This window comes from Podarcis melisellensis (genome assembly GCF_964234715.1).
Source record: "Podarcis melisellensis genome assembly, chromosome: 3".
Taxonomy (NCBI): Eukaryota; Metazoa; Chordata; class Lepidosauria; order Squamata; family Lacertidae; genus Podarcis; species Podarcis melisellensis.
In genome coordinates this window covers 70,556,091-70,582,755 of record NC_138530.1, presented here as the reverse complement: position 1 = coordinate 70,582,755, position 26,665 = coordinate 70,556,091, and the positions used below count along the sequence as shown (strand labels likewise).

At 41.1% G+C, this 26,665-nt stretch overlaps 1 protein-coding gene and 1 long non-coding RNA gene across 2 annotated transcripts in view; one reads left to right on the top strand and one right to left on the bottom strand.

Annotated features, from left to right (window-relative positions):
• The first annotated feature begins 1,287 nt into the window (after positions 1-1,287).
• On the top strand, positions 1,288-18,715 carry RPF2 (ribosome production factor 2 homolog). Its single transcript, XM_081905536.1, has 11 exons — positions 1,288-1,436; positions 3,325-3,457; positions 4,440-4,477; positions 6,112-6,151; positions 7,563-7,644; positions 8,550-8,626; positions 9,393-9,492; positions 15,175-15,277; positions 17,054-17,198; positions 17,764-18,410; positions 18,505-18,715. Exons 1-10 carry the CDS (start codon positions 1,414-1,416, stop codon positions 17,938-17,940), a joined length of 918 nt encoding a protein of 305 aa, XP_081761662.1. The 5' UTR covers positions 1,288-1,413; the 3' UTR covers positions 17,941-18,410; positions 18,505-18,715.
• The window catches only part of LOC309366751, a 31,790-nt gene continuing 15,508 nt past the window's right edge, over positions 10,384-26,665 (bottom strand). Inside the window, exon 3 of the long non-coding RNA XR_014166865.1 lies at positions 10,384-11,208. This is a non-coding gene — a long non-coding RNA (uncharacterized lncRNA). The remainder of the gene's footprint in view (positions 11,209-26,665) is intronic.

Here is a 26,665-nt window from a genome sequence, read left to right as displayed (position 1 = left end):
ATATGGGAGAGGGTTAGTATTTCTGTTTTCTCAACATTACACCCCTTCAGGCAATACCAAGAAAACTCCCATTAAAATGGAATAAAAGCCTGCATCCCAGAATATCCTGAAAGTATACCTGGTCTCAAAAGGAAGTGTAAATGGAAAGCTTTTAACGCTGCTTCCAAAATATGCTAAAGTGTGGAGGAATAAATGATGATGATGATAAATGTGCTTTTAACCAAATAGAACAACCACTCAAGATTCACTGCTCCATGGAAAGGAAAACTTAAATTTCCTAAGGTTTCAGAGATAAGGGAGCCCGAATCCCCCCCCCTATTTCCCTCTCCTCATTTTAACTGCAACCTCGCAGCCTGACATCCTGTATCATTTCCCCACCTTAATAAATAAAAAGTATCCTCAAATTCCCTTAATGGGGAGTGGATCCATTCGCTCATCTCTTCCCCCTGGTGGCCATAAAACAATAGTGCATAGCAACCATGGTACGGACAGCGGAACAATGGGGGTCGGGGGAGAACCATACGTTGCTTCCACCTGTTCCAAGGTGGAAACAGCCCCAGCGCAGCCCCTGAAAAATCCGGTCTTCGTCGCTCCATTTGCAAATGTCATCTATATAGGACTTCTATATAAAACCCCAAACGACCTTCATGGAGCAGAAAGGCTATTCTGCTTAAACTGTCCCTTCCTCCCACACCAAATTAAGGACTAAATTGCAAACGGAAGCCTTGAACTCATTTGATTGGCAGACAGGCGGCTTGTGCTGTGTCTGAAAAACCTGTATTAGGAAGAACAGGGGCTTGTGCTGTACGGAAACATTTGGGGCGGCGGCGGGACGCCTACTGCAAAATCCTGTGTTTTCCCCTTGATTGCTATGGCTCTCTCTCAATTCCCTTCCGAGGAGAAAGTAAAAATGTCTATGCAAGAAACGCCTTTCTAAATTTGTGTATACAGTATCTGCAATTACGCGCCCAAAGAGAACCGTGAATGACAACATCTTTAAAACCGGAGGTTTATATTGGCTGTTCAATTTTCTTATCTCTATGACCGCCGCTCTAGCGTAAGCCCTTTCTCATAGAAATGGGAAATTAGGACCGCTTCCACGCAGCCTGAACTTCCGATTTACCTCTGAGCGTTGCCATATGCGGGGAAAGGAATTAAAAAGTGATTAAATGTTATTCACCCAAAACTTGTTAATGCTGCTCCGCCGCGCAGAATATTTCAGTATATTTGCCTTGTGAGTCAGAGATACAAATGTTTGCTCGTTTGTTACGTTCCAAAGCTCTTAGCCGTCCTATCTTTTTACGCCTGTTCCCAATGCCGCCGGATATGACGTCACAACACCTGGCGTAGTTCTTCTTCCGGCGCACATGTTCGACGGACCCACGTGGAGACGGGTGATTTTTTCCGGAGAAAATGGATTCCTTGGACCGGGTGGTGTAAGTACAGTTGTTTCGAAGGATTGCGAAGCTTGTTCCCGTAACAGTGTGGTCGCGTTACTTTGAGGTCGTTAAGAAAATGTTTAATTGCCCCTGTAGGTTTGGCAGATATACAGCCTTAGGCTGGCCAGGTCCAGTTCTAAGTAAAACCCAGTGAGCTCGATGGGATTTACTTCCAAGGTTTGTGTCTTATTATGGCATAAGCACTCGCGGACCTACTTAAGCGCGGGTTAGCACTTTCCTCATTCCGCGGATACAGAAATCAAGACATCATGCTACTGAATGACCATGGTTATAGTTTGAACTGCAGGCTTTACAGGTGTTATGACAACGTCCTTTTGTATATGGAAAGCCAAATAAGCCATTGCTCTACTCCTTTGCTTAGGTGTACAGCAATGAAATGCCTGGTGCTCTGCAGCTAAGCTGCTTTATCTGTCAAGAAGCGTATTGTAATTATAAAGGCTTATAAAAAAATGGATTGCACAGTCCTGTTCAGATTTCAGATAAGAGAGCCCATTTCATTAGTCGTTTTAATGGGCGGATCCACCTCTGTGTGTATATAAAGAATTTCTTGTAGGCAGTGTGACTGCAGAGCCATAAAATGCAAGGGTGACAATCTGACATTTCTGCGTAAACGTTCTTCTCGCATCAGTCCATCTATCCCTAGGGAATTTTGGTTGCATACTAATGTGTTCAGATGACTCCAGATTCAACCAGATCTTTATTCAGCTACATTTCGAGTTGTGTCAATATTCTTATTTTTGGAAGGCTTGGTAACAATGCTGAAATGAGGAATTGTTTTATTTGGTTGTCAAAGCATTGGACTTTGAGCCAGGGTGTAACCTAGACATACATAAAAACCATTCTGAAAATGTTTTTTTTCAAAAAGCATTTTAAAAAATACATTGAATTTTCCATAAGGCTCACCATCTAGTGTCACATTAAAACAGACTTTAAAAGTTTTATTTGCAGCTGTATAGCTGAGTCACAGGTAATTATGTGTGCTTGGGTGTGTGAGGTGTAGTTGGGGTGAAAGGACAGCGTGAGGGAATTGTGCCTTTGAAAGTCCCTGTTCCTTTGAAAGAGCACAACTCCTTTAAAGTTTGTGTTTAGATCCTAGTATCCAGCACTATATCATCAATCTGAAGTTAATATTCCACTTTGAAAACTTCTAACTCTTCAAAACACTATTTGTGCTGACTTTAAAGTATAAAAGCATCTTAATAAGGCTTGATTTACCACTGTAAGTAAATAAATACAGCAATAACTAAATATTAAGCATATTTAATAGAGAACACAAAATTATGGGCAGTATTCAACTGCCGTATTTTTTGCCCTATAGGGCGCACTGGCCCATAGGGCACACCTAGGTTTTGGGGGGGGGATAAATAAATGAATAATTATTTCCCCCTCGCCCAGCCCCCAGAACAGGCTGCTATCCGCAAACCGGGCTCGCAAGGCTTGCGGATAGCTTCCTGAAGCCTGGAGAGCGAGAGGGGTCGGTGCGCACCGACCCCTCTCGCTCTCCAGGCTTCAGCAAAAGCCTGCATTCGCCCCATAGGACGCACACACATTTCCCCTTCATTTTTGGAGGGGGGAAAGTGCGTCCTATAGGGCAAAAAATACGGTAATTTGTTGGGCTAGTGCAACAGGACTTCACCATCCCTCCCTTCATGCATGCCTCATGTCATGCCCAAATCTGCTCTGGGGGGCTGGGGCAATCCCAATATGAGGCATGCTAAGGGGAGGATATGGCAAGACGGTTTTGCCGTACAAGAACAATCCTTGCACTGATGGGACCTTGGGCTTTGTTGAACCCAGTTTCTTTATAGATGTGCTCAAATACTTTGTGAGAGCTGACTCTGTGTCTTATAAATTCCCATGGCAGAAAGCCCAAAACTAAGAGGGCCAAAAGGTTTCTTGAGAAGAGAGAGCCAAAGCTCACAGAAAACACAAAGAATGCGATGCTTATAAAAGGTGGAAATGCAACTGCAACAATAACTGACGTGCTCAAAGATATTGTAAGTATGATTGGAATTTGTGTGTGTGAAATAATGGCTAGAGTTCTGGGTTGTGTGGGAATGTGACTTGGAGAATACATACTGGGCATTATCTTTTAAGTGAAGTCCTCCAAGCGCTGGATTCCAAATGGCCTTACTTCTGTTGTATTAATAGGGTACGCTTAATCTCTGCCAATTCCAAAATTTGTTGCAGAACACTTGGGGTATGCAGCCCAAAAAATTCTTGTTGGAATGTTGATTCTAAACCCAATTCCACAGCACCTGGAATTATTGATTGTTAGTATATTTGGAGGATTTTCTGAAGCTGCTCTTTCCAATTGATCCTCTTCTGCGTCCCCCCATTTTACTCTCCTGATGAATCTATATTTACTTCATTCATTTGGAGGTCTCAGGGTGGTTTACAGCAGTATAGCTACTGCAATAGAAAGGGGCCATATATTTGGACCAAGGAGAAAAAATAATAGTGTAATGAAGAGAGAAGAAAGCCCTTTTTTAAATTTTTAATATTTTAAATTTATTTTTATTAAAGATTTTCTTGATTTACAGAAGTACATGCCTTGTCTCTTTTTTTCAGGTTTTACAGTCTTTCTTAAATTTGTTGTGAGACCTTAGTGTTGAGTACAGTATAAGGCTGGGGAAGAAGATGGGGGAGAGGAGGGGTGGTGTGGTGAGGTTTATATTCTTTTATATAGTGTACATGTGGGGTTTTGTATCAACATTCACCGGGTGGGTTCTATTTCTATTTGTTTATGGCATTTCCTTGAAAGTGAGAGGTATGGGGGGGGGCAGGGTGTGGTTGCAGAGCTCCCTGATGGATAGATCCATTATCAGAAACCTGTTGGGAAGCACAGTGATATCCTTCAGGCACTCCTTAATCTGTTTTATCTGTTCAGACAAGCACTCCCCCCTTCTGTTTAAAGCAATTTGTCATAGAGGGGTTCAATGTTAAAATGTTATCTCTAACTTCTATTTCCTTTTGTAGTATGCATTGAAAAAGCCCTTTGCTGTACTATATAAAAAGTAAGTGTTTTCCCCAATTAATCTAATATGAACTTGTATGGCATTTAGCATATTTTAAGAGCAGCTCATACATACGTGTGTGTGTGTGTGTGCGCGCGTGCGCGTGCGCGTGCAGTATTCAGCAGTGTTAGAAACTCGAACGGTATGTCTAGGTGTCATTTCCCCCCCGCTTTATATTTTAAAGAAAAAAATCTCAAAGTGGTTTACAACACATTAAAACTTCAAATAAAACCCTCCAGAATAAAACATATTCAAGCTTCAAGAAAAATATTTCAGATCCTTCTCTAAGTAATAGTTTGCTTTCCCCGCATTTATTCAACTACTTAATTTATAGAGCTGCCCCATAGCAGAAATACTCTAGGAAGCCAGTGTGGTGTAGTGGTAAGTGTCAGACTAGAACCTGGGAGATCAGGGTTCAAATCCCCACTCAGTCATGAAGCTCATTGGGTTACCTTGGACCAGTCACTGCCTCTTAACCTACCTTTTGGTTAATGCCTGAAGTAAAGGAAGAACTGCTTAAATGTGGCATGAACTTAACCTATCAGATTCATGGGTAAAGTATGTTGTGATGCCTTCAAAAAGGGCTAGATATATTTATGAAAATTGAGTCAGGAATTATAAACTAATCAAATGGAGCCCCTATCTACAGAAACAGATGTTGGGGGACAACCACCTTACTTGGTTAGTGTGTTGGACTCGAATAGGCATGGCTAAACTTGGCCCTCCAGCTGTTTTGGGATTACAACTGCCATCATCCCTAGCTAACTGGACCAGTGGTCAGGGATGATGGGAATTGTAGTCTCAGAACATCTGGCGGGCCAAGTTTGGCCATGCCTGGACTAGAACAAGGGAGATGCATTAGCTGACCTTGTCCAGTTGCTAACTCACTATCTCAGCTTAGCCTATCTCATAGCGTTGTGTGAAGATACAAGTTGGAAACCGTGCCAATGGCAGGTTTACGAGGGCCCTAGGGCAAGACCCTTCCTCTGTGGTTCTGTTTCCTCTACCCATTATTATTAGATGCTCTGTGTCATCCTTGTTATAGCTATCATCTGCTTGCATGCCAGGCAGAGAGCCAGTGGCAGGCAGGCAGTGGCAGCTACTGCTCACCACCACCACCACCATCTGGGCTAGAGTGAGATGCAGAGAAGGGGGTGAGACATGCAGGTTGCAGTGGAGGAGCAGGCTGTCTGTGGTCCCCTGTTGGGATGTGGGCCCTTGGCAGATTCCCATTCAGACAGGTCCTTGAGTTGAAAGAATTACACTGCCCTTGGAAGAAAGGTGGAGTGTAAACAGAGTAAATAAGAGCATTTGGTTGATCCATGATAGAGTCAATATGATATATTGCATGGGCCTTTGCAGTGCTGCAGCCTTCCTTCAGGGTGTTCTGGACCAAAATTCCCAGTAAGGAGTGCCAATGGACACGGATAATGGGAGTTGAAGTCAAAACAATTGGAATGCACCCGGCTGGGGGGAAGGTTACTGTACCACACTAAATTTAAGTGGTGATGAAGCTCCTGAACTGATAAAGAGAACAAGAGTCTTTTGACATAGTGTGCCTAAAACTTCAAAGTCAATCTTGTCACGCCACATATCCAAGAACCAAAAAAATCAAACCTTTCTGTTCTCTCTAGAAAAAATATTGCAAGACCATTTGAAGATCAAACCTCGCTGGTAAGTATACAAAACTTATATGTCCAATCGGAACAAATGAGCTGTTTTCATTGCATGGCTCTAAATAACAAAATAAAGATGGATTCAGAGGAGACTGGTATGCTGTGCTAGTATATGGATCCACGTCATTTTGATTTTCATAAAACAAACACTGCAATCTTTTTTTTCCTGCCACAGTAATTCTCTTAACAGTAATTCTTGGCTTCTAGGCAGAACTTGTTGAGGAGGAGACAGAGGATCCTTTATGTTTAAATTCATTAATAGCTGTGTTTGATTCTGAAATACTCAAATAAGCAGCTTCCATTCTGTATTGTGCCTTGGGAAACATGGCCTATTGTGAGAAGTTTTTGAAATGAGAATATTGTTGCCATAGAATCAACCTGAATGAGGGCTGCAATGTATGCTCAAGGCAGTGATGGGTAAAACAGGAGCAATGTGCAACTCCATTCTGTTTTATACCTTGCCCTATTTCAAAAACTCAGGCATATAGCAAATATTCACCCAAGCTAAGTTGAATATATGGGCATTTCCCTAACCTTTTCAAACATAAAGTCATTAGGTAAGTGTTGTCAAATGAAAACTTTAATGGGAACCCCCATTCTCATTTCGCAGCTGCTGTTCATTGGGTATTGTTTATGCATTTAGACATGATTCTGGAGGATCTGGATTTGGAATGTGAATGCAGTCTCTTATCTGAAAAATGGAAATAACTTTAAAATGAATGTTTATAGTGCATGTTAGGTTTCTTAATAGATGAAGAACATGTGTGATTTCACATTTATTTGTTTTTTAAATTAAACCTCACGCCCTTTTAATCCAAAGTTCTAGGATCCAAAGTGCCCCAGACAGTGTTTTGCACAATGGGTGTGTATGTGGCTTTTCAGCTCCCCCATTTCAGAAGCACACCCTCCCCCATGCATAACCCGGATTCTTCCAGATCACTGTCACCAACTTTCATCAGTCCCAGGCAGCATGGCCAATAGTCAGGGGTGTGATGGGTATTGTAGTCCAGCAGCATCTGGAGGCCACGGTTTCCTCACACTTGCAATAAGGCATGAGAGCTTGTGGCTGGAAAGAAAAGTATGTAGCCTCACCTTGTGGGTGAGAGAGTGTCTTGCATGTGAATTACAGAAGCAGTCTGTACAAGCTGGCTGTTCAAGAATCCCAAGACCAAACCCAACTGGATGCACACACCTGGTTTTCTGGATTGCCACCCATGTCTCTCCTGCAGACTTTAAATAAAATGTTAGGTTTAATCTTGAGATAAGCAGCTAGTTGAGTTTCCTCCTTTGGCAGGATTTTAAAGTTGCTCAGGAGCAGAACATTCTTCCGAGGGATTGACATTCAGCACTGCAATGTGCTTTTTATGTTGCACTTTGCAAAACCTTCAACTGACGTCTTTCATTAACAGGAATTTTTTTCCAAGAAATCTGACTGTTCTTTGTTCCTGTTTGGATCACATAACAAGAAGAGGCCTAATAATCTGATAATAGGTAAAGTTGTTTCTTTTTTGTGAGTTGGAAGAAATAGATTGCTAATGTGAGAATAAAAAGATCAGTGCTCTTCTGCTACTTTGACCTCCTTTTTTTACAAATAAGTAACAGCAGTGTGCTTGAAGGATTCGAAGCAGAATTAGGCTTTTTCCTGTTACATAATTTGAAAGCTTGTCTGCTTTTGTAGAGATGTCGGTAGGAGAGCTCTTGGTTCCTCTGTAACTTCATTATCCTTTTTCCATGTTGATCCTACACATGGAGAGGGAGTGGGATTGGCCCTTTCCCCCTAAGTTTTATGCATGAGACTGAAGACAAGAATGGGCTATAGGGTCTGTATGTTCAAGTAGGAACTCTTGCGCAGCCACGCATGTTGAATCCTTGCCTCCCACCAAATGCTTGCAGATTAGGGGAATGGCCAGCAGAGGGCATGGGTGAAGCACTGTCAATTCAGCCAGCGCACGTTAAAGAAAACGAGGATAGAAATTTTGGTGCGCCGATTTGGTTGTGACAAGAAGAGCTGTCACAATTTGTTTAGCACTTCTGATTTGCGCAATACTTTCTACAGTTCATTGCCTTCATCTGCATAAATAATTTTTGGGGGAGCAGAACTAGTGGCCAAGGCTATGCAGCGAGTTGGTGGCAGAGGTGATGGAAGTCTTACTGGATTTTCCAACATTCTGAGATGCCTCTCTCAAAGGAGAGGAATGCAGAGTCTGAAATGTATATCGTTTATGAAGACAAGGTTGCCGGTTACTAATAAATGGTTAACCGTTACCTGGCAGTACTTACATCCATATAACTTGTGGTGTTTAAATATGTACACTGTAATCCTATTGTGCATCTGTCTCTGTGCTGAATATACCTTTTCAAGGAGAAGATTCGATTCACTTTCTTTTCTTTGGCAGGTCGCATGTATGATTATCATGTTCTGGATATGATTGAACTGGGTATTGAGAAGTTTGTAGCTCTCAGAGATATCAAGGTAAGATGCTGTAAAACCAGTAGCTTATCAGTTGCTTACCAAATGGATTGGTGGCTACATATCCTTAAAATGAGGAGTGATGTGGAGAAGTATACCTAAACTATGTATTAGGCATTATTCATTCATTCATTTTATTTATTTAAAACATACCTATATTTCCCTTCAGTTCAAAATTTCTAGGACTCAAAAAAGGCAATAAAAACAGTTAAAGTGCTCACTGAAAAGAATGACGGAAGCAGGGGAGGGGTGGTTCAGCTTAGGTTAAAAGTCATGGAAAATACAAGTTCCTTTGCCTACTGCCTAAATGTGGATATTTAACCTATCGTTTATGCTGTGTGGTTTGTAGATAGTATAGGAATATGAAATTCCTTTTAGTGAGCTCTTGTCACATACTCTTGTGGCCCTCCAGATGTTATGGGCCTACAACTCTCATCACCCCTGACCTTTGGCCATGCTGACTGGGACAGATGGCAGTTGGAGTCCAGCAACATCGGGAAGGCCACAGGTTCCCTGCCCCTGACTTAATACCTAGACCTGGCGAGGCTTCTCCGTGTGAAACGCTATCAGGCAGTCAGTACAGATTAAGCCAACTAAAATATTTGTACCTTACGATAGCTACGTTTCCCTCTTGCTTGCATTGGGGTTTTGTGTACTTTTTATCACTTATTTCATTGGCAGTTTCCTGAGGTGTTGCTTCTTCTCCCACTGCAACCCTTCACTTTCTAATCTTCTGATTCATTTATTTTTTAAAAAACACAATTAATAGAACAGCAAGTGCCCTGAAGGGACAAAACCTATGCTGATATTTGCCGGTGATGCTTTCGACATCAGTGAAGAACACAGGAGATTAAAAAGCCTTCTAATTGGTAAGTATTCTTAATTTGCATTTTTTGTGCAGCAGAGTAGGAACTCTTGCAGTGCTGAGTCATGGAAATTTTCATATTTGGGATTTAGTCATCTGTTGGGAGTACTAAAATGTGAAAGGTTGCAGTGATTTATGTTGTTTTGTAAAGTTTTATCTTTCGGTCAGTAACCCAGGCGGTTTTGTGGTCATCTGTTCTCTTTTTGCAGCAGGGGGTGGGGTGGGAGAACATTGAGAACTGTCCTCCTATGAAGAAATGAATCTGTAAGCTGAAAGAGTTGCAGCCTAAGTTAAAAATCAAGACCCAGTGGATTGCCTGGGAACATCCGATGCATTACGGAAGCTCAGTGAGTGTGGACTTGCTCAGGACTGTGGCTAGGAAGGCCCTGAAAGCCCTGTGTAAATGTAGAGGGGTATGTGTGTGTGTGTGTGTGTGTGTGTGTGTGTGTGTGTAATCCTTGGCAGATGGAAATCAAGCCTGCAAATATAACTACAAATTTGCAAGTTTTCAAAGTCATATTGGAAGTCAGTATGATATCTAAACCCCATCACTGGTTACTACTGCCCAGTTGCCCAGTTCTTATGTCAGAAGAGAGTGACTGGATGATCAGGGAGATACAGTGGTACCTCGGGTTACAAACACTTCGGGTTACAAACTATGCTAACCCAGAAGTAGTGCCTCAGGTTGAGAACTTTGCTCCAGGATGAGAATGGAAATCATGCAGTGGCAGTGCAGCGGCAGCGGGAGGCCCCATTAGCGAAAGCATGCCTCAGGTTAAGAACGGTTTTGGGTTAAGAACGCACCTCCGGAACGAATTAAGTTCGTAATCCAAGGTACCACTGTATTCCAAGTCAGATGGGGGGTGTCCTTTTTTCAGATAGGGTAATTTGTGTTTGTTTCCCTGTAGGCATTAAAATATTGAATTAAAATATTGTTGCCTAATCCCAGTCACATTTAAAATCTTGATTCCTATGAACATACCTCATTTCTAGCCCTGGGAATTTAAAAAAACAACAACGTAGAATATCTTCTCCTTGTGGAAGAAGTGAACAACCTGTGCAAAGTGAGCGAGATAGTTTTCTCTCCCTCTCTTTATATCTGTGCAGTTCTTTCTCTCGTCGTCTTTTTCAGCCCTTCCATTCTTCCCTCTCACCTGGCTTTCAGCATTTTGTTTCTCTTGTCAGTCAGCATTCTTTGGCTCTTCAGTCCCTGCTGGGCTGTTTTGGGGAGTTCCATTAGGTTGTTTTTCTTCTTAAAGGCTTTGTGTGTACTTGGCAACCTTAGAATTAGCTAGAATCTGCTTATACTTCCCTCATGTGATTACACAGTACGGTTTTGGCTGCAAAATTTTGCGAGCAGGAGAAGATTAATTGACTATGTAAAGGCAAAAGAATATGAGGAGCAAAAGTTTCCCATGAAATTATAAAGGAGTAGACTGGATTTTCTACAGTTTGACCTACGTGGAACTGTTATTTATCTGACTGGTGAAAAATAAACATTTTGTTTTGGATTTCAGCTAAAAGTAAATGGCTTTTAAAAAGCCACTGCCCTTGTAAATATCATATTCTGCTTTTAGCCCACAGGGAATATCAAGCATCAAATAAACTCTTACCAAAGCTATGTGACCACATCAATGTTCTTGGTAAACAACTAGGTTTCTGTTGACTTGCGAGCCATTGGCCGGTTGTGGAGTTTGCCCATTTGAGTCATGTGACATTGCTGCTGAGGGAGCACAGGGGTTGGGAAAATGAGGTCATAAGTGTTATGCTAGAACAGGAAAATTCTCCTGGCCCCTTTAAATCTTTTTTTAGGGCATGTGTTCTAGTTATACATGTGACATGGCTAGTTTCCAGAAGCAAATTGGATTTGAGACAGTTTTCTGACACTCCCCCTCTTCCTACTTTAAATAAAAGCATTGCATTTTGACAGATTGTAAATCAGTTTTGTGTGAGAATTAGTTCCTCTCCTGTGACAGCACTGATTCATTAATCTGTTGACATATTCTGAATGATATCAATCAGGAGCAAGATGAGGAATAGTTGAGCACAACCAAGAGAGATGTCACTCAAAGGAATATTACTGGGTTCTGAGGTGAAGTCAAATGAAGTGAGTCCAAGAGTATCTCTTCTGCTGTCGATGTGCAGGTTCCTCCTCTTCCCCACCTGGATAGAGAGTCCATCAGACAGACACCAGCCACCTGTTCTGGATCAAGGGACCCCCATCCATTTGGTGTAGCGTGTTCAGATTTGAAGCACCACATGTGCAACCCTAGGCACTAGAGCAGTGTTTCCCAAACTTGGGTCTCCAGCTGTTTTTGGACTACAATTCTGGTCATCCCTGACCATTTGTCTTACTAGCTAGGGATGATGGGAGTTGAATTCAAAAACAGCTGGAGACCCAAGTTTGGGAAACACTACACTACAAACAGAATTAAACGGCTCAGGACTGCAATACCTCAAGGACCACCTCTCTCCATATGAACCTGCCCGGACTCTACAATCATAATCTGAGGTCCTTGTTTGTGTGCCTACTTCACGAGAGGCCTGGAGAGTAGCAACACAAGAATGGGTCTTCTCTGCAGTGGCTCCCCATTTGTGGAATGCTCTTCCCAGGGAGACTCACCTGGTGCCTTCATTATACACCTTTAGGTGCCAGGCAAAAATGTTCCCCCTTATCCAAGCCTTTGGGTAATTAACATCCTATACTCTTTTAAATGGAGGGACACGGGTGGCACCGTGGTCTAAACCAGTGTTTCCCAACCTTGGGCCTCCAGATGGTTTTGGCCTACAACTCCCATCATCCCTAGGTAGCAAGACCGGTGGTCAGGGATGATGGAAATTGTAGTTCAAAAACAGCTGGAGGCCCAAGGTTGGGAAACACTGGTCTAAACCACTGAGCCTAGGGCTTGTCGATCAGAAGGTTGGGGGTTTGAATCCCCATGATGGAAAAGGTGAAAGATTTATACGATCTGAAGAGAAACCAGAGTTCTGGTTCACCAGAAGCGGCTTAGTCATGCTGGCCACATGACCCGGAAGCTTGTCTGTGGACAAACATCGGCTCCCTCGGCCAGTAAAGCGAGATGAGCACCGCAACCCCAGAGTCGTTCATGACTGGACTTAACTGTCAGGGGTTCTTTACCTTTAGTCTTTTAAATGTGTTTGCGGGACGGGATGGGGTGGGAGGTTATTGATTGGAGGGGGGTTGGTTCTTGTTTTTATTGTGTATTTTGTGTTTTTCTCTCATATTCTTATGTTGTGAACTGCCCTGAGATCTATGGATGAAGGGCAGTATATAAATTAATAAATAAAATAACCCTTTTGAACAGGATTGCATTGTTTCACACAACCTTTTTATATTCAAACATAACTGCATCTTCTGCATATGTGAAACTGCTCAGTTTAATCAAAGGTGTCAACAAATATGCTCTTTCAATATGCGTAACTTCTAAGTTTTAGCAATATTGCTGGTTATAGCTCACAGACGGTTGGTTTTGGAAGAGCACGAATTGTTGAGAAAGCAAAAGGGGAAGAAACTGGCAAGAACTCGGAGAATAACGTAATAGAACAAAAAGAATTTTCTGACACTTAGCACCTTTATGTGGATTTTGATTTAGCAGTGTTTCTGTTGCTATAGAACTTTGGACTAGTGCCAGTTTAAAGATTGGATGCCAAAAACATAGGAAAATAATATTTGAAAAGCTACCCACATAGAACATCAGTCACGGGCAGAGAAAGTTTGACACTGAAATGTCAAGAAAATATTTTCTCATTTCTTCAGTTAGAAATCTGGTATTTCAAAAGGATACATGTGAAAACGTATTAAACTGATCACTGGTATATTTGCACTTCATGCTTTTGGTTTGGCTGAAATAACCAAGGAAATGACACTGAGAAAAATACAGTTGACTCTGGAAGCTAGAAGAGAACGGAACATTTAGCACTATGGTACTTTTTAAATTGCAGTACTGAGACTTGTTTTTGTTAACATGCCTTGTACTCTGCTTCAAGGCCACGTTCTTTCTGTGTTCCTGGCTGAAAGTATAGTTCAAATCCTTCTCTCACAAGCTATATGCGGCCTCAGAAGAGTGTCATGGTCTATTCCAGTTGAACGGTTATGCATACACCCCAGCACAGGTGACTTTGTTCTAATGTCTTGCTACTGCACAATACTATGCAAAATTGTTAAGGGCCGTTTGAAAATAATCTGGGCATACCTGTCCTGCATAATTTCAGAAGTTGTTGGTTCAGGGTTGCTGATCTGAACTAGCAGCCCTTATTTGTACGGATAAGAAATTGCAGAATGTTCAAGTCGCGCTCTCTACCTTGAGTTTATGGCTCTTGGTTTGGCAGGGAATGCTGCATTCTAAGCATCCTCTTCATGTCTCAGACTCTAGTCACATTTTGTTTATATTAATTCAGAGATCTTGTTTTAATTTTATCTTCTCTCCTCACCCTCTAAAAAGAAGAAGTTAATATTCCTAAAAGAGGGATAGTCGGTGTAACTCAGATGTTATTGGACTACAGTCCACATCAGCCCCAACCATCATGGTTCAAGTATGATGGTAACTACGGTATAATCCAGTAAGATCTGGAGGGCATCACATTGGCTCTTCTTGTCGTGACACAAGCTGGAATTGAGGTTCAATTGGAGAGTCGTCTTAAAATGTACATATTGATAGTTGTTGGAGGAACTCAGTGCTCAAGATGAGATTTCATTTACAGTGGGTTTTACATCTTTGATATGCCTTGAAAATGAGCACATACAGATGGTGCCCTAGATTAGGTTGGGAAAACGCCTCCAATTTAACATTTTGAATCTATTGTTTACGGTGCATAGATAGGTCTGTGCAGTGATTATGTTTGTCCTTGGCATCAACAAGCATAGACCAGAGATATCTTACTTGTGCTTTCCCCCCTCATCCCTAAGTCTCAAGGAGATGTGAGCTTTATTGTGTTAACATCTTCTGATCATAATGACTATATAAAAATCATAAAATAGCTTTTGTGTTTCTGTTAAGTTTTACCATGTTTGATATCATTTTGTAGACACAAATATCTTGAATATGTTTTGTTTCATTTACGTTTTACATAACTTGCACTATTAATAACTGAAATGCGTCAAGGCTGGGAGGCAATTCTCCAATTTGGTTGTTATAATTAGTGCCAAACATAGGGGGTGGGGGAAGTACTGTTAATCAGCCACTGCTAACTCTTATTTTCCATAACGCATAATCTCTTGCAACCTCAAAATTGTTCACTAGTGTCAGCTGTTTGGAGTGTGTGTGTGTGTGTGTGTGTGTGTGTGTGTGTGTGTGAGAGAGAGAGAGAGAGAGAGAGAGAGAGAGAGAGAATATCAATCTATTTTGAAGTGAGGTGTTGCTTTCTGTTCTTTCAGTCCTAATTTTCACAAACTTTGAAATATGTGGAAAACCACTGTTTTAAAGATAAAGGTCTTTAAAAGTGTATGGCTATTTTGAATCCTCCTGTTTTGGTTGTTGCATGTGCACTGTTTGACCTGAACTGTTTTGGCCTAGTGGCTCTAAAAAAAATATTTCTCTTGTGCCAGAATATTTTGCTGGTTGACAGAATTACACGTCTGGCTGCAAGTGGCAATTCTATTTGCAGATCCCTGATCTTGTTTCTTTTGGCTGTCTAGAAATGGCTCTTGCTCTTTTCCCTCTTTCAGATTTTTTCAGAGGCCCTGTTGTGCCCAGCGTTCGCCTGGCAGGCTTAGAACACGTTCTTCACTTCACAGCCATTGATGAAAAAGTCTATATGAGAAGTTACAAGTAAGTCTCTCATTGCTGATTTCTTGCTCTTATATGCAATACTAACATGCTTCCTAAGAATTAGAGTGCTTTGTAGGATTGAGTTAGAGCAGGCATAGGCAAACTCCGGCCCTCCAGATGTTTGGGACTACAATTCCCATCATCCCTGACCACTAGTCCTGTTAGCTAGGGCTGTTGGGAATTGTAGTCCCAAACATCTGGAGGGATGGAGTTCACCTATGCCTGAGTTAGAGTTATAGAATCAGACTTTGAAAGCCCGTAACTTGCACACGTTTAACTTTTGTGCATTCAGCTTTATGCATGTGGCTATATTGGGGAGGGAGAGAGGGAGAGGGAGAGGGAGAGGGAGAGGGAGAGGGAGAGGGAGAGAGAGAGAGAGAGAGAGAGAGAGAGAGAGAGAGAGAGAGAGAGAGAGAGAGAGAGAGAATGGGGTCGGAGTGAGGAAAATGACTTTTGGCAATGCCACCCACCATTGAGCCCAATGTGTTTTGGCTATAAGCTTTCGGTGTGATCCTTGGAATGTAACCCTTGCGTAAGTTGTGGGCTTGCTGTATATCAAAGTAAAGGTGCCTAGTTATAATTTACCTAAATTATCAAACAACATGAACAGATTCACTGCATGCTATACTGGAGCCAGGTGGTTAGCACCTCCTAGAGGTCAAGACAGGAATGACTTATTTTATAAACCTTTAAAAAATAATTTCCATCATGTTCTGCTCAAACTCTTCAGCTTCCAAATTATTTAGGAATATGAGAAGTTGCCTTTGTACCAAGTCAGACCCAGTGGTCCTACCAGCTCGGTATTGTCTGGCAAGCAGCTCTCCAGGGTTTCAATAGAGAGAGTTTCCCAGTATTACTTGGAAATGCTGGGACTTGAATCCAGAACCCTCTGCATGCAAACCAGATGCTCAGCTATTGAGCTATGGAATATATAGTAAAAACAAAACAGCTAAATGTTTGTGTAAAAATTCTACTGGTGTTTGGAAAATGTAAGAGTGATTTTTTAAAAATAAAATAAAGGAATGATCATACTACTAATTTATTCACCTCCAAACTAAATGACATTTAAATATATGTACTTGCTTGTAAATCTATATGACATATACATTCCAGGGAAGCATATTTTAAGAGCAGAGCTTTAAGTTTGTGGCAGACAAGTATAACCTTGGTGTACTTTAGCACTGCAAAGTAAACAATATCTTGCCCCAACAAAGAAAAAACAGCACAAAATGCAATGCAAATGGGGCCAACACATGTTGTGCCCTGCAAATAGTGATTTGCCTATGGGAGTAGCTGGTTGGAGGGGCTCCTGTGCCCTTAAGGATTCATGTAATGGGGCAGGGTGGTCCCAGTATTTCTGCCCACCTTAGTCCTTCCGCCTAAGTCTGTTGTTCAACATTCGTGTCCTATGTTTTGGCTTTACTAACATTTGCACACCAGCATTACTGAACCAGTCACACAAGCCAGGGCATCAATGGCATCGGGTTCAAAGATGGTAGGATTTGGTTGCTAATGAGACATGCTGAACTATCAGGATCTTAGTAACTGCTTTCTCCCCCCCCCCCCCCAAAAAAAAGAGCATGTGTGCGATAGTTTCTCTTTTATTGGAAGTAAGCTTCCAGCCTGCACAAAACTGTAGCCTTACTGAGAAAAGCACATCGTCCAGTCATGTTGGTATTGCATCACTGTGGAATGCGAGTGAGGGGGAGGTTGATTGTTTCAAGGCATCTGTTAAACATGTCAGATGAGAAGGCAACTTGTTCTTATCTTTTTAAGAGTACTGTTGAAAAAATCTGGTTGCAAAATACCAAGGATTGAACTTGAAGACATGGGGCCATCGCTAGATTTGGTGATGAGGAGGACCCATTTGGCCTCAGATGATCTTTATAAGTTATCTCTAAGACAGCCCAAAGCTCTCAAGGTATGTTGGCACATCTTTACCACCACTGAAAGCTTTTCCATAAGAAAAGAGATGTGTAGATTTCAATGTTTACCTTTTATGTAATCAGCAATTCGTTGTCTGTTTCCATGTTCTATTACACCATCCATTAAGCTTTGTCCTGTTTTTCCTATCATCTTTAGTAGATTTTTAAAAGATTCCTTGACACCAGGCATGTTTTGAATCTGCATACCACTGTTAGGTCTCTAATTTAATTGGAATTATTTGGATGCGGCCTTAAATTGGAAGGTCACTGCTGCTAGTAATTCATATTGTCACTAGTGCTCTGTTAAAGAGCTGTCTCTTCCTGTAACTCCCAAATCACTGCTTCTGGAGTTTTCTGCCAAATGAAACCTTATGCCTGAATGGAGTTTTAGGGGGTGGCTGTTCTAAGTTAGTAGTTTGTGAGTTGCATCTAGTCTTGGCTGTCATTCATCAAGACTTTTGTCCTTAAATGCAACTGTTTTGAAATGTGACAAGGGCTGGTGGCATTATACAAATGCTAGATGTCAGTCTAGAGAAACTGCAATGCTTTCTTATTTTTCAGCCAAAGAAGAAGAAAAATATTTCCCATGATGTCTTTGGTACAAAATATGGACGGATCCACATGCAGAAACAGGATCTGGAAAAATTGCAGACCAGGAAAATGAAGGGTTTAAAGAAGAGGCCAGCTGAAAAGAAGACTGAAGATGGAAAGAATCCAAAGAAAGTAAAGTTAGAATGATAGGCTGCGTCTGGACTGAGCACTTGAGCTGGCTGCTCCTTTGATTTATTCATTTAAATGCCAAATACTTCTGAAATTTATTTTGAATGGGTTTTCAGGCAAAACTACTTGGTTGTTCCTGGAAGGCAGGGAGGTTTTAAAGGGAGGAAATGAATATGTATTGCTTAATTTTTGGACAAGTTTCTTCTGATAACCACTTGAAACAGATACTGCCAGCCATTGCTTCCAGCAGTGGCTTCCAGCCATTCAGGATGACTTGTTCTACTCTTCATTCTCTTCCCGGCCCCTGTTGCCATTAAGTTTTCAGAATATGGCATTTATGTTTGTGCTTTTAAAGACATTATCATCATGGACATGAGCAGAAATACATCTGTACTCTGGATTTTTTTAAAATAAACGTATTTGGATATTCATCACTGGGAAAGCCATTACCTAGTTCTGTGTGTGTGTGTGTGTGTGTGTGTGTGTGTGTGTGTGTGTGAGAGAGAGAGAGAGAGAGAGAGAGAGAGAGAGAGAGAGAGAGAGAGATGTGTGTGTGTGTTGTTGTTGTTGTTGTTTGTTTAGAGCATCAGCAAATTGGCTTATGGCTGTTATATTGAACTACAAAATTCTGTCTGTATAAACAAAGAATTCCAGGTTGCTTTGATCTTTTCATCCTATCCTTGGATTTTTCCCTAATCAGGTAGTGCTTTGTCTACCCTTGCTATTGCTTACATGATAAGCTAGCCTGGGTTAGAAAAGAATAAAATGTAGAGCCCAGTATTTATACCAAGAACTTTTCTTTTTCAATTTTTTTTTAAAGTAATAAACAAATTAATAATAATTGAATGTTTGAATTTGAGGGGTTGGAAGGCTATTGTAACTGCAATATTTCATTTGACTTCTATGGTTTCTTACTGAGATAGTGTGGTTTTTCCAGTTCTGTTGGAACAGTTAGCATCTGAAAAGCAGACATAGTTCCCTACTATGGTGGGATGTATTTCTATTTAAACTACAGGAATTGTTTCTAAATAGCCAAGGATGTCAAACTGTCTTACATGCTTCTCAACAAGATGGAAATGTACAGTTTTGATGTACTCCCATTCCTTAAACTAATTGCAGAAGTGTTGCAGCTTGGGTCTTAAAACTTGGGTTATGAAACAAGTTGGCACTTTCTGTCAATTTCCCAACCTTCTATAAATCTCACTCTTGAGGCTTCTCTTTTAGGATACCAGACCAGCGGATCACTGCTCCCCTCTAACTGGTTTGGGATTTCTCTTCTCTCTCCAGAAGATCTATCCCTTCTCACTGAATTGAGACCCAAGTAGAGTCTTCCTTCATCACTCCCGCATCTCCTTTCTCAAATTCAGCTTCCTAGTTCTCCCTTGTCTGTATGCTCTTAGAAGACACCAGCCCCTTAGAAGACACCCAGCTCAGACACTTCCTTCTCTGGCTGAAAATCTTCCCTCAGGGCGAATTACACACAGCTCAGAGGCTATACTCCTAACCAGCTGAACGCCAGGGACCAAACTCTCAACTGTTTCTCCCCGCCCCCCAAAGTGCTGTCTCCGCCCCCTCTGGCTAGCTGTACCTGCAGCCAATCAGAGTGAGGTTTCCAGCCCAGCACTCTGCAAACTTCCAGACTCTGGCCTACCTGAGCTTTCTGTCACACCAACCTTTCCTCTGAGGAGCTCAAGGTTCTCTCTTCCACCATTTTATCCCCTCATCATAGTGTGGTTAGGCTGGAAGGCAATGGCTGGCCCAAGGTTACTGGGTGATTTTAGGGGATATAGGGAGGCTGCAAAGGGAAGGAAAAGCCCTGTTCCGCAAGTGGATGTCCACTCACGCTACATTCGAAGCCACCAATATGAATTAGCACATGTAAATATTATGCAGATCTTTGTCTTTGTTCTGGTGTTCTGTGTTGAGATGCTTTCTTCCTAAAGCTAAGTGATCTTCTCAAATGAAGGGTAGTAAACATCTTGGGAGAATAGATATTGGCTCCTTTAAACCTTAGCGGCCAGTAGCAGCTATGTCACTTTTGGTACTTTGCAGATGAAGTACTAGCAGCGCTTAATACAAAATTTGAAAGTACAATTGACTGTTTTTTAAAAAATAAAAAAGACCAGTTGAGCATCTCAGTCAGCCGTGCAGCTTTTCACATAATATTTCTTGCTTGTAGTACTTCAATTATCTAATTTCCGTACATATAATACAAAAAAAAAAAAAATCCCTAAGGCACATCAATTAAACTCCTGGAGTGCTAATAAAACAGTAATAACCTTTTAATTTCTTTTAAGTGCTCAAGTTGAAGTCTCATTAAAACTCATTTTGCAACAGCAATAAATCATGGCAGGTTATTAGGTAGAATATTAAATAGCCTCACAGAAATGGGCTGTGGGGAGCTTTTCCTTTCAATATCTTAAAACTGAAAACTGGTTCTTTTTAGCCATTTATATTTACTAAACCAAACGATATGGGGACTTAGCACCATGGATTTCAATGGGAATTGTTCCTAAGGAATGTCAAATTTAAAAGGAACCAAAGGCAAGGCACATTTGCAAAGAAACAATTGGAAATGACCACTAACAGTCCCCTGCTTTAATTACCGTATTTTTTGCTCTATAAGACTCACTTTTTCCCCTCCTAAAAAGTAAGGGGAAATGTGTGTGCATCTTAGGGAGTGAATGCAGGCTGCGCAGCTATCCCAGAAGCCAGAACAGCAAGAGGGATTGCTGCTTTCACTGCGCAGCGATCCCTCTTCCTGTTCTGGCTTCTGAGATTCAGAATTTTTTTTTTCTTGTTTTCCTCCTCCAAAAACTAGGTGCGTCTTGTGGTCTGGTGCGTCTTATAGAGCAAAAAATGCAGTACTTTGATCATTAGCATGTGTTGAGCAGACCTATTGAAATGAATGGGCCTATGTTAGCCATGTTGATTAAATGGGTCTACCTTTATAGGGACTAATAGTGGCTCGACCCAAATTTTCTAAAAATGAAATGTTGGATATCCTCATTTTTATAATATCTAACATCCTACAACATAACGTACAGTCCAGAACCTTGATGTACTTGTTTTTTTATTTGTTAATTGATTAAGGCATAGGAATGGGGGTGAATTTGGCTTGCATTTTAATGAGAACCTAATTTAGGGGAAGGGCTATAGCCTATAGTGGTAGGCTATCTGTTTTATATGCAAAAAGCCCAGGCTCAACCCCCAAGATCTCCAGGTACGGTTGGGAGTGACAATGCATGAAACCTTAGAGTATTAATGCTAGTCAGTGAGGCTGCACTGTTTTAGATAGATCATTGGCCTGACTGGCTATAAGGCATCTTCATATGTTCCTAATTCACTTTTTCCCAAAAAATATATACTTGAAACAAATAATAGGTATCCTTTGCACTCCTTCAAATTTGTAGATGTTCAAAAAATACATATATTAGGAGAAAAGCACAGTAAAATGCTGCTGAATTTTCACGAGGATTGGGGGGGGGGAGTCTGCAAAGTAATACAAAAATTTGACAAACTGAACTGGAAAAATGAGAAATTGAGGAAAACTAGAATAGTGGAATTTGTCCATTCTTACTAAGGCAGGATATTGCCAATAACAATTCTTTAATTGTGTATTGCACTTCTTTGTGCTTAGGCTATGTTGAGTAGCAGCATAATATCAGAAACCATTCCAGCTTCCATTTGACAACAAGCCTTTGGACAAGTTTCCTCTTGTGGTGTGTATTATAGCAGGAATGATTTTTCTCCACTATTAAGTTTCTTGAATAGAGAGCTTTTACTTTGCTGGTGAAGTCACAAAGGGGACGCATGTGGGGATTATGAATAAGGCTTTATGAGCAGCGTTGAATGTGCTTGTTGAATGAACTAGAATAAAAGACTTGGATGTGCTTGTGATGAACTGGATTGTGCTTGGATTTCTCCTGGACACAATATGTTTAAGTTTGAATAAAGATGTTGATTAGATATAAATATTTTTTAATTTGTAAGCAGCTAAAATATTTGACTTTAATGCATTATCCTAAAGGAGGTGGCTTACACTTTGGTTTGGTTTATTTGCTTTTTAAGAAGTGAAGCAGCTGCAATGCTAAATGTTTCCTCCATCTACTTTGCTTATTGTGGGTGTGCTGTATGTTCATCACAACTCTTGACACTTTTGTATGTGTGAACCGCAATGCAGTGGAGCAACTAGCAAATGATTTATGTCTGAAAAAAATGCATTTCATTTGACAATTTTCATGCTAAACAAACTTCTGATGAAGCTCTATATAATTTATTCAGTGCTAGCTTTATCAGGCAATGTCACTGAAAGTTACAGAAAGGTTTTGTTGTTCTATGAACAGGGGAAGGGAAAAATAAATAGGGTAAACTTTTAACCTTAAAGGGTAAATCAACAGAACTTGCAGTACTATTACGGTACAGCTTGGAATATATTGAAAATAGAAAGAGCAGTGAGTCTTCATTAGAGAGGAACTGCTGCTGCCCAGTGCAGAATGAAGAAAGCTTAAATCCCAAATCTGAGGGTTTGGTTTTGTCCAGGAAGTGTAGGCCTCAAGTTTGATCTATGTTTTTGACTTTCTATTGCCAGAACATAAAGACAATAGAACCAATTATGTACAGAACATATTTTTAAAAGGTCTTTCAGAGCTGGTGCTACTAGTGCAATTTAGCTAATTTAAGACGCTGAAGTTACTAGTCTTACAGGGCACCCCTATTTTCTTCCTTTTCTAAGCCATTTAAATTTTCTAAGCCATTTAGAAAAGAAATAAAAACAATTTGAAAAATCAATAAAAATAATTGGCAAAAAAGAAATAAATAAATAAAAACAGGAATCCAGTTATACAGCATGCAGTTCCATGGGTCAAGGAAGGCATGTGCAAAAAGATATGTCTTTACAGTGTCAAAAGCAAGTAATTGGAGATGCTTCATTTATGACAGACGGAAGAGCATTCCATAGGCAATGGTGGAAAATCCTTATTTTCCGAATTCTCCCTCCCTCCCTCCTTCACTCATGATATTTTGTAGGCTGCAGGGACACGAATAAATTTTGCCCAGATTACAGTGGTGCCTCGCAAGACGAAATTAATCCGTTCCGTGAGGCTCTTCGTATAGCGGTTTTTTCGTCTTGCGAAGCAAGCCCATTGACAGCTTAGCGGATTAGCGCTACAGCTGTCAAGCGGCTTCCAGCGATCAGCTGTTAAGCGGCTTATCAGCGGAACAGCTGATAAGCGGCTTAGCGGCTTAAAAAAAGGAAGAAAAAAGCGAAAAAAAACCGGCAGGGGGATGCAATATTTTTTTCGTCTTGCGAAGCAACCCCATAGGGGAATTCGTTTTACGAAGCGCCTCCAAAACGGAAAACCCTTTCGTCTAGCGGGTTTTTCGTCTTGCAAGGCGTTCGTCTTGCGGGGCACCACTGTATCTAACTGATCTTACAGATCTATGCAGGAGCAAGTGGTCCTTCAGGGCATGTGTATTCCTTAATTCAGCGTGTGGTAAGCCAGCTTTGTTCATTCTGCTAAGTAGAACTCAGGACTTCTATCCAAATCCTGCCCAAACATACCACTGGCTAGCTCCTACATCTCACTCATGTGAGCAATGTTTATTTTGTAAAGTGGGAACATAACACTAAAAATTTTGCTTCCAAGGCAGCATCCTGTATATCAAAGGCCCTTCTAACGAAGCATCCTGATTCCAACAGAAGCCAGAACACAGAGCATGAAGGTAATGGACCTTCTTCCTGTTTGCAGTTATTTTCATCCCTCGTCCTCTGTGCTTCCTTGTTGTCAACAATCCACCCTCTTCTGCAATGGTGGCAAACCTTTTTCATTACCTTCTGGGCAATCTTCCAAGTTGCCAGTGGGGGGCGAGGCCAGAGACAAAAGTGGGAGAAGTAACAAAGGTACATCTTAACTTTGATAGGCTAGTTTCTGCACACACCTCTCTCTAGCCTCTATCCAGACAACTAAGAGGGGTTATCAGAGTTCAAGGACACATTCTAGCTAGGAAAAAACAGTCAAGAAGGGCTGGCGAGAGGTGTGGTCTGGAGAGGATAAGTTACTGAGAAGGGGGTGTGGCCTTGGGAGAGGCTGAGAAGGGGTGTGGCCTGAGGGTCAGATACAGAGACCCAGAAGGCTGCATTTGGGCTCTGGCCTGAGGTTGGTATTGGAAGAACCACTTACAATTTACATCCGATCACACATTTAACTTAGTTTGATACTAACCTAGGGACCTTCACTCCATCTTGTGTCAACAAGTTCTATAAGTTAATTAAGTGTTGCATGAAGGAGTACTTTCCCAAATCTTTTCATTTATTTTTTGTGTATTATGAGCGTGAAAGGCCTGGTTCACACACCGTGTTGAAATGTAACATTAAATAAACTGTGCTTTAGCATGTGTGAACACATTGCCCCTTCCCCACTCTTGGAGCAAATAAGCTGCCTGGGGAAGGGAAAACACCAGAGGCTGACTTCTTGTGATGGGCAAACTCAGACTCATGGTTTGTTCATCTCCAAACAAGCCATGAGCGGTAAACCAAGGTTCGTGCTTGTTATGAGAGGAGGAGATGTTGGCAGCATTTGTCCAAATGAAGAGATGCCTCTGTCCTCTTTGGACATTAACATTTTATGTTATCTGGACTCTGATGCCTAATACCCCACTTCCAAGGTAGGGTGGGGGAAAACTCAAGTGGTCGTTGCAGGATTGTTTAACTTATTATTTGAGACTGCTTTTCCTGTGGTCTGTTTTCCAAAACCTTTGTGAAAGGACCTATCTAGGATCATGCTTTTAAGTAGTTCAACTTTTCTGCTTTGAGCTCTTGAGATTTGAAATTTGAAGAAACAACACCGAGTGTTGCTACTAATGTGCCACATCAATGTTACAGAATGGTTTGTTTGTTTGTTTCAAGGATGCTTGTCCCAAGCCAAGTAGTGCTGTTAATAGATCTAGTTTTGACTCGTTTGTTTCCTGTAGCCTAAACTTCGCTTGCTCCTGTAGTTTACAAGTATGAAGGATTCATGTGGCAAAGCAGATTATTCCTGTGGGTCTTTGGTTGATGTGTGAGCAGTACTGGATCCAGATTCATGATAAGCTTACTAATGCAAAGGGCTTAGTGGGATTTCGAAAAAGGATTAGACATTTATATGAATAATACAAATAGGAGCAGCTAGGTCTCGAAATAACTTGGCGATGGGAACACACAGTAATGAAAGAGTGCAAAAGTGACAATCTTACTGTGGAAATCTTCCTTAAATGTCTTGTTTAATGCTCAGCTCATTGTCTAAAACGTTTGGGGTGATACCCAGCTAAGAAGCTCTGTGTGAGTTCTAATCTGTGTCAGGATTTTCCCCAACTCTCTTGAGCAAATTTATAGGCTGCCTAGAAGCACACGGCGGGAGGAGGAGGAGGTGCAGAAGTTCCATTGGAGAAAGATCCTTGGACCAGAAGAACTGTTTAGTTGGATACTGCCCCTTAGTTTTTCTTTTGCTTATTTGGATGTTAATTGCAAAGAAACTTACCAAAGAATGAGGCTTCTCCTACCCATACATGATTTGGTGTGTTTTATGGATAGAAACGACAGATTAGGATTCTATGAAGGTTATACTTTTAAAACACCATCATATCCCTTTAAACATTCATAGGAATCCTGGGAACAATGGTTTGTTAAAGGTGCCAAGAGCTGTTAGGAGACACCTATTGCCTTCACTGGGCTCGAATTCCCAGAGTTCCCTGGGAAGAGGAATTGACTACATCCATTTGTTGTAGTTCTGCGCGGGGGAGGGGAGAGCTGTGGCTGTTTAAAATGGCATGATTCTGCTTTATAAATGTATAGTGCAGGTAGGACCAAGTTCTCTGAAAATGATAATGGGAGGAAAGGGAAAGAAGTCCTTTCCATGTAAACAGTAAACATATTTTGGGGGAATGTTTTTTGCACAGATCTAAAGCATTCCCTATTTTCAGAGAGCTTATGAAATGTAATTCAGGCTGTGAAGAAAATAGCTGTTACCAGAGAGAACAATAAGATTGCAAAGTCATATTGATCTCCCAAAGATGCCGCATGATTTTTTTATCTTAGAAGAAGCAGTCCTAACCTTGGATAGATCATGTTGTGTACTGTGTAAATGCTTTGATAAAAAAGAGGGCCTCTTGCAGATACCATCTCTTCAGGAGGTCGATTCTGCAAGGTTTAGGAATTAGTTCTTTAGTGTAGTGGCACCTACCCTTTGGAACTTTCTTCTGTTACATTTCAGACAGGAACTATCTTTACTACACTTACTAAGGGTTCTAAGTTGTTTGAGTACCAAGGCATTTGAGAACCAAGGTACCGCTGTATGCACTTACTGTAACAACTTCATGGTGTGTGTCAGCACCATTTTCCCCCACAAAAAAGCATTGATAATAATAATATGTTAATTAGGGGTTGCCATTTTTTTTTTAAAGGTAGGCATTGTGTTTAACTTTTCTAGGTCAAAATAAATATATTTATGCAAGTAACAGAAGTTCAGTGACAAATAGAAATTATCTTTCTTAAAGTACTTTATACTGAGCATAGACTGTGTCAATTACATAGTTTATTAGGCTAAATTTATTGCTTTATTATTGCTACATGCAAATACAGCCTCATTAACTACATCGTCCAGTTGTCTAACATTTCTGAACACTGCTAGTTGTGGGGGTTTTGAAGGCAAATAAAACCTGCTGCTGCTTCTTCAGGTATGATGGTTTTGTCATATTGTTGCTCTGA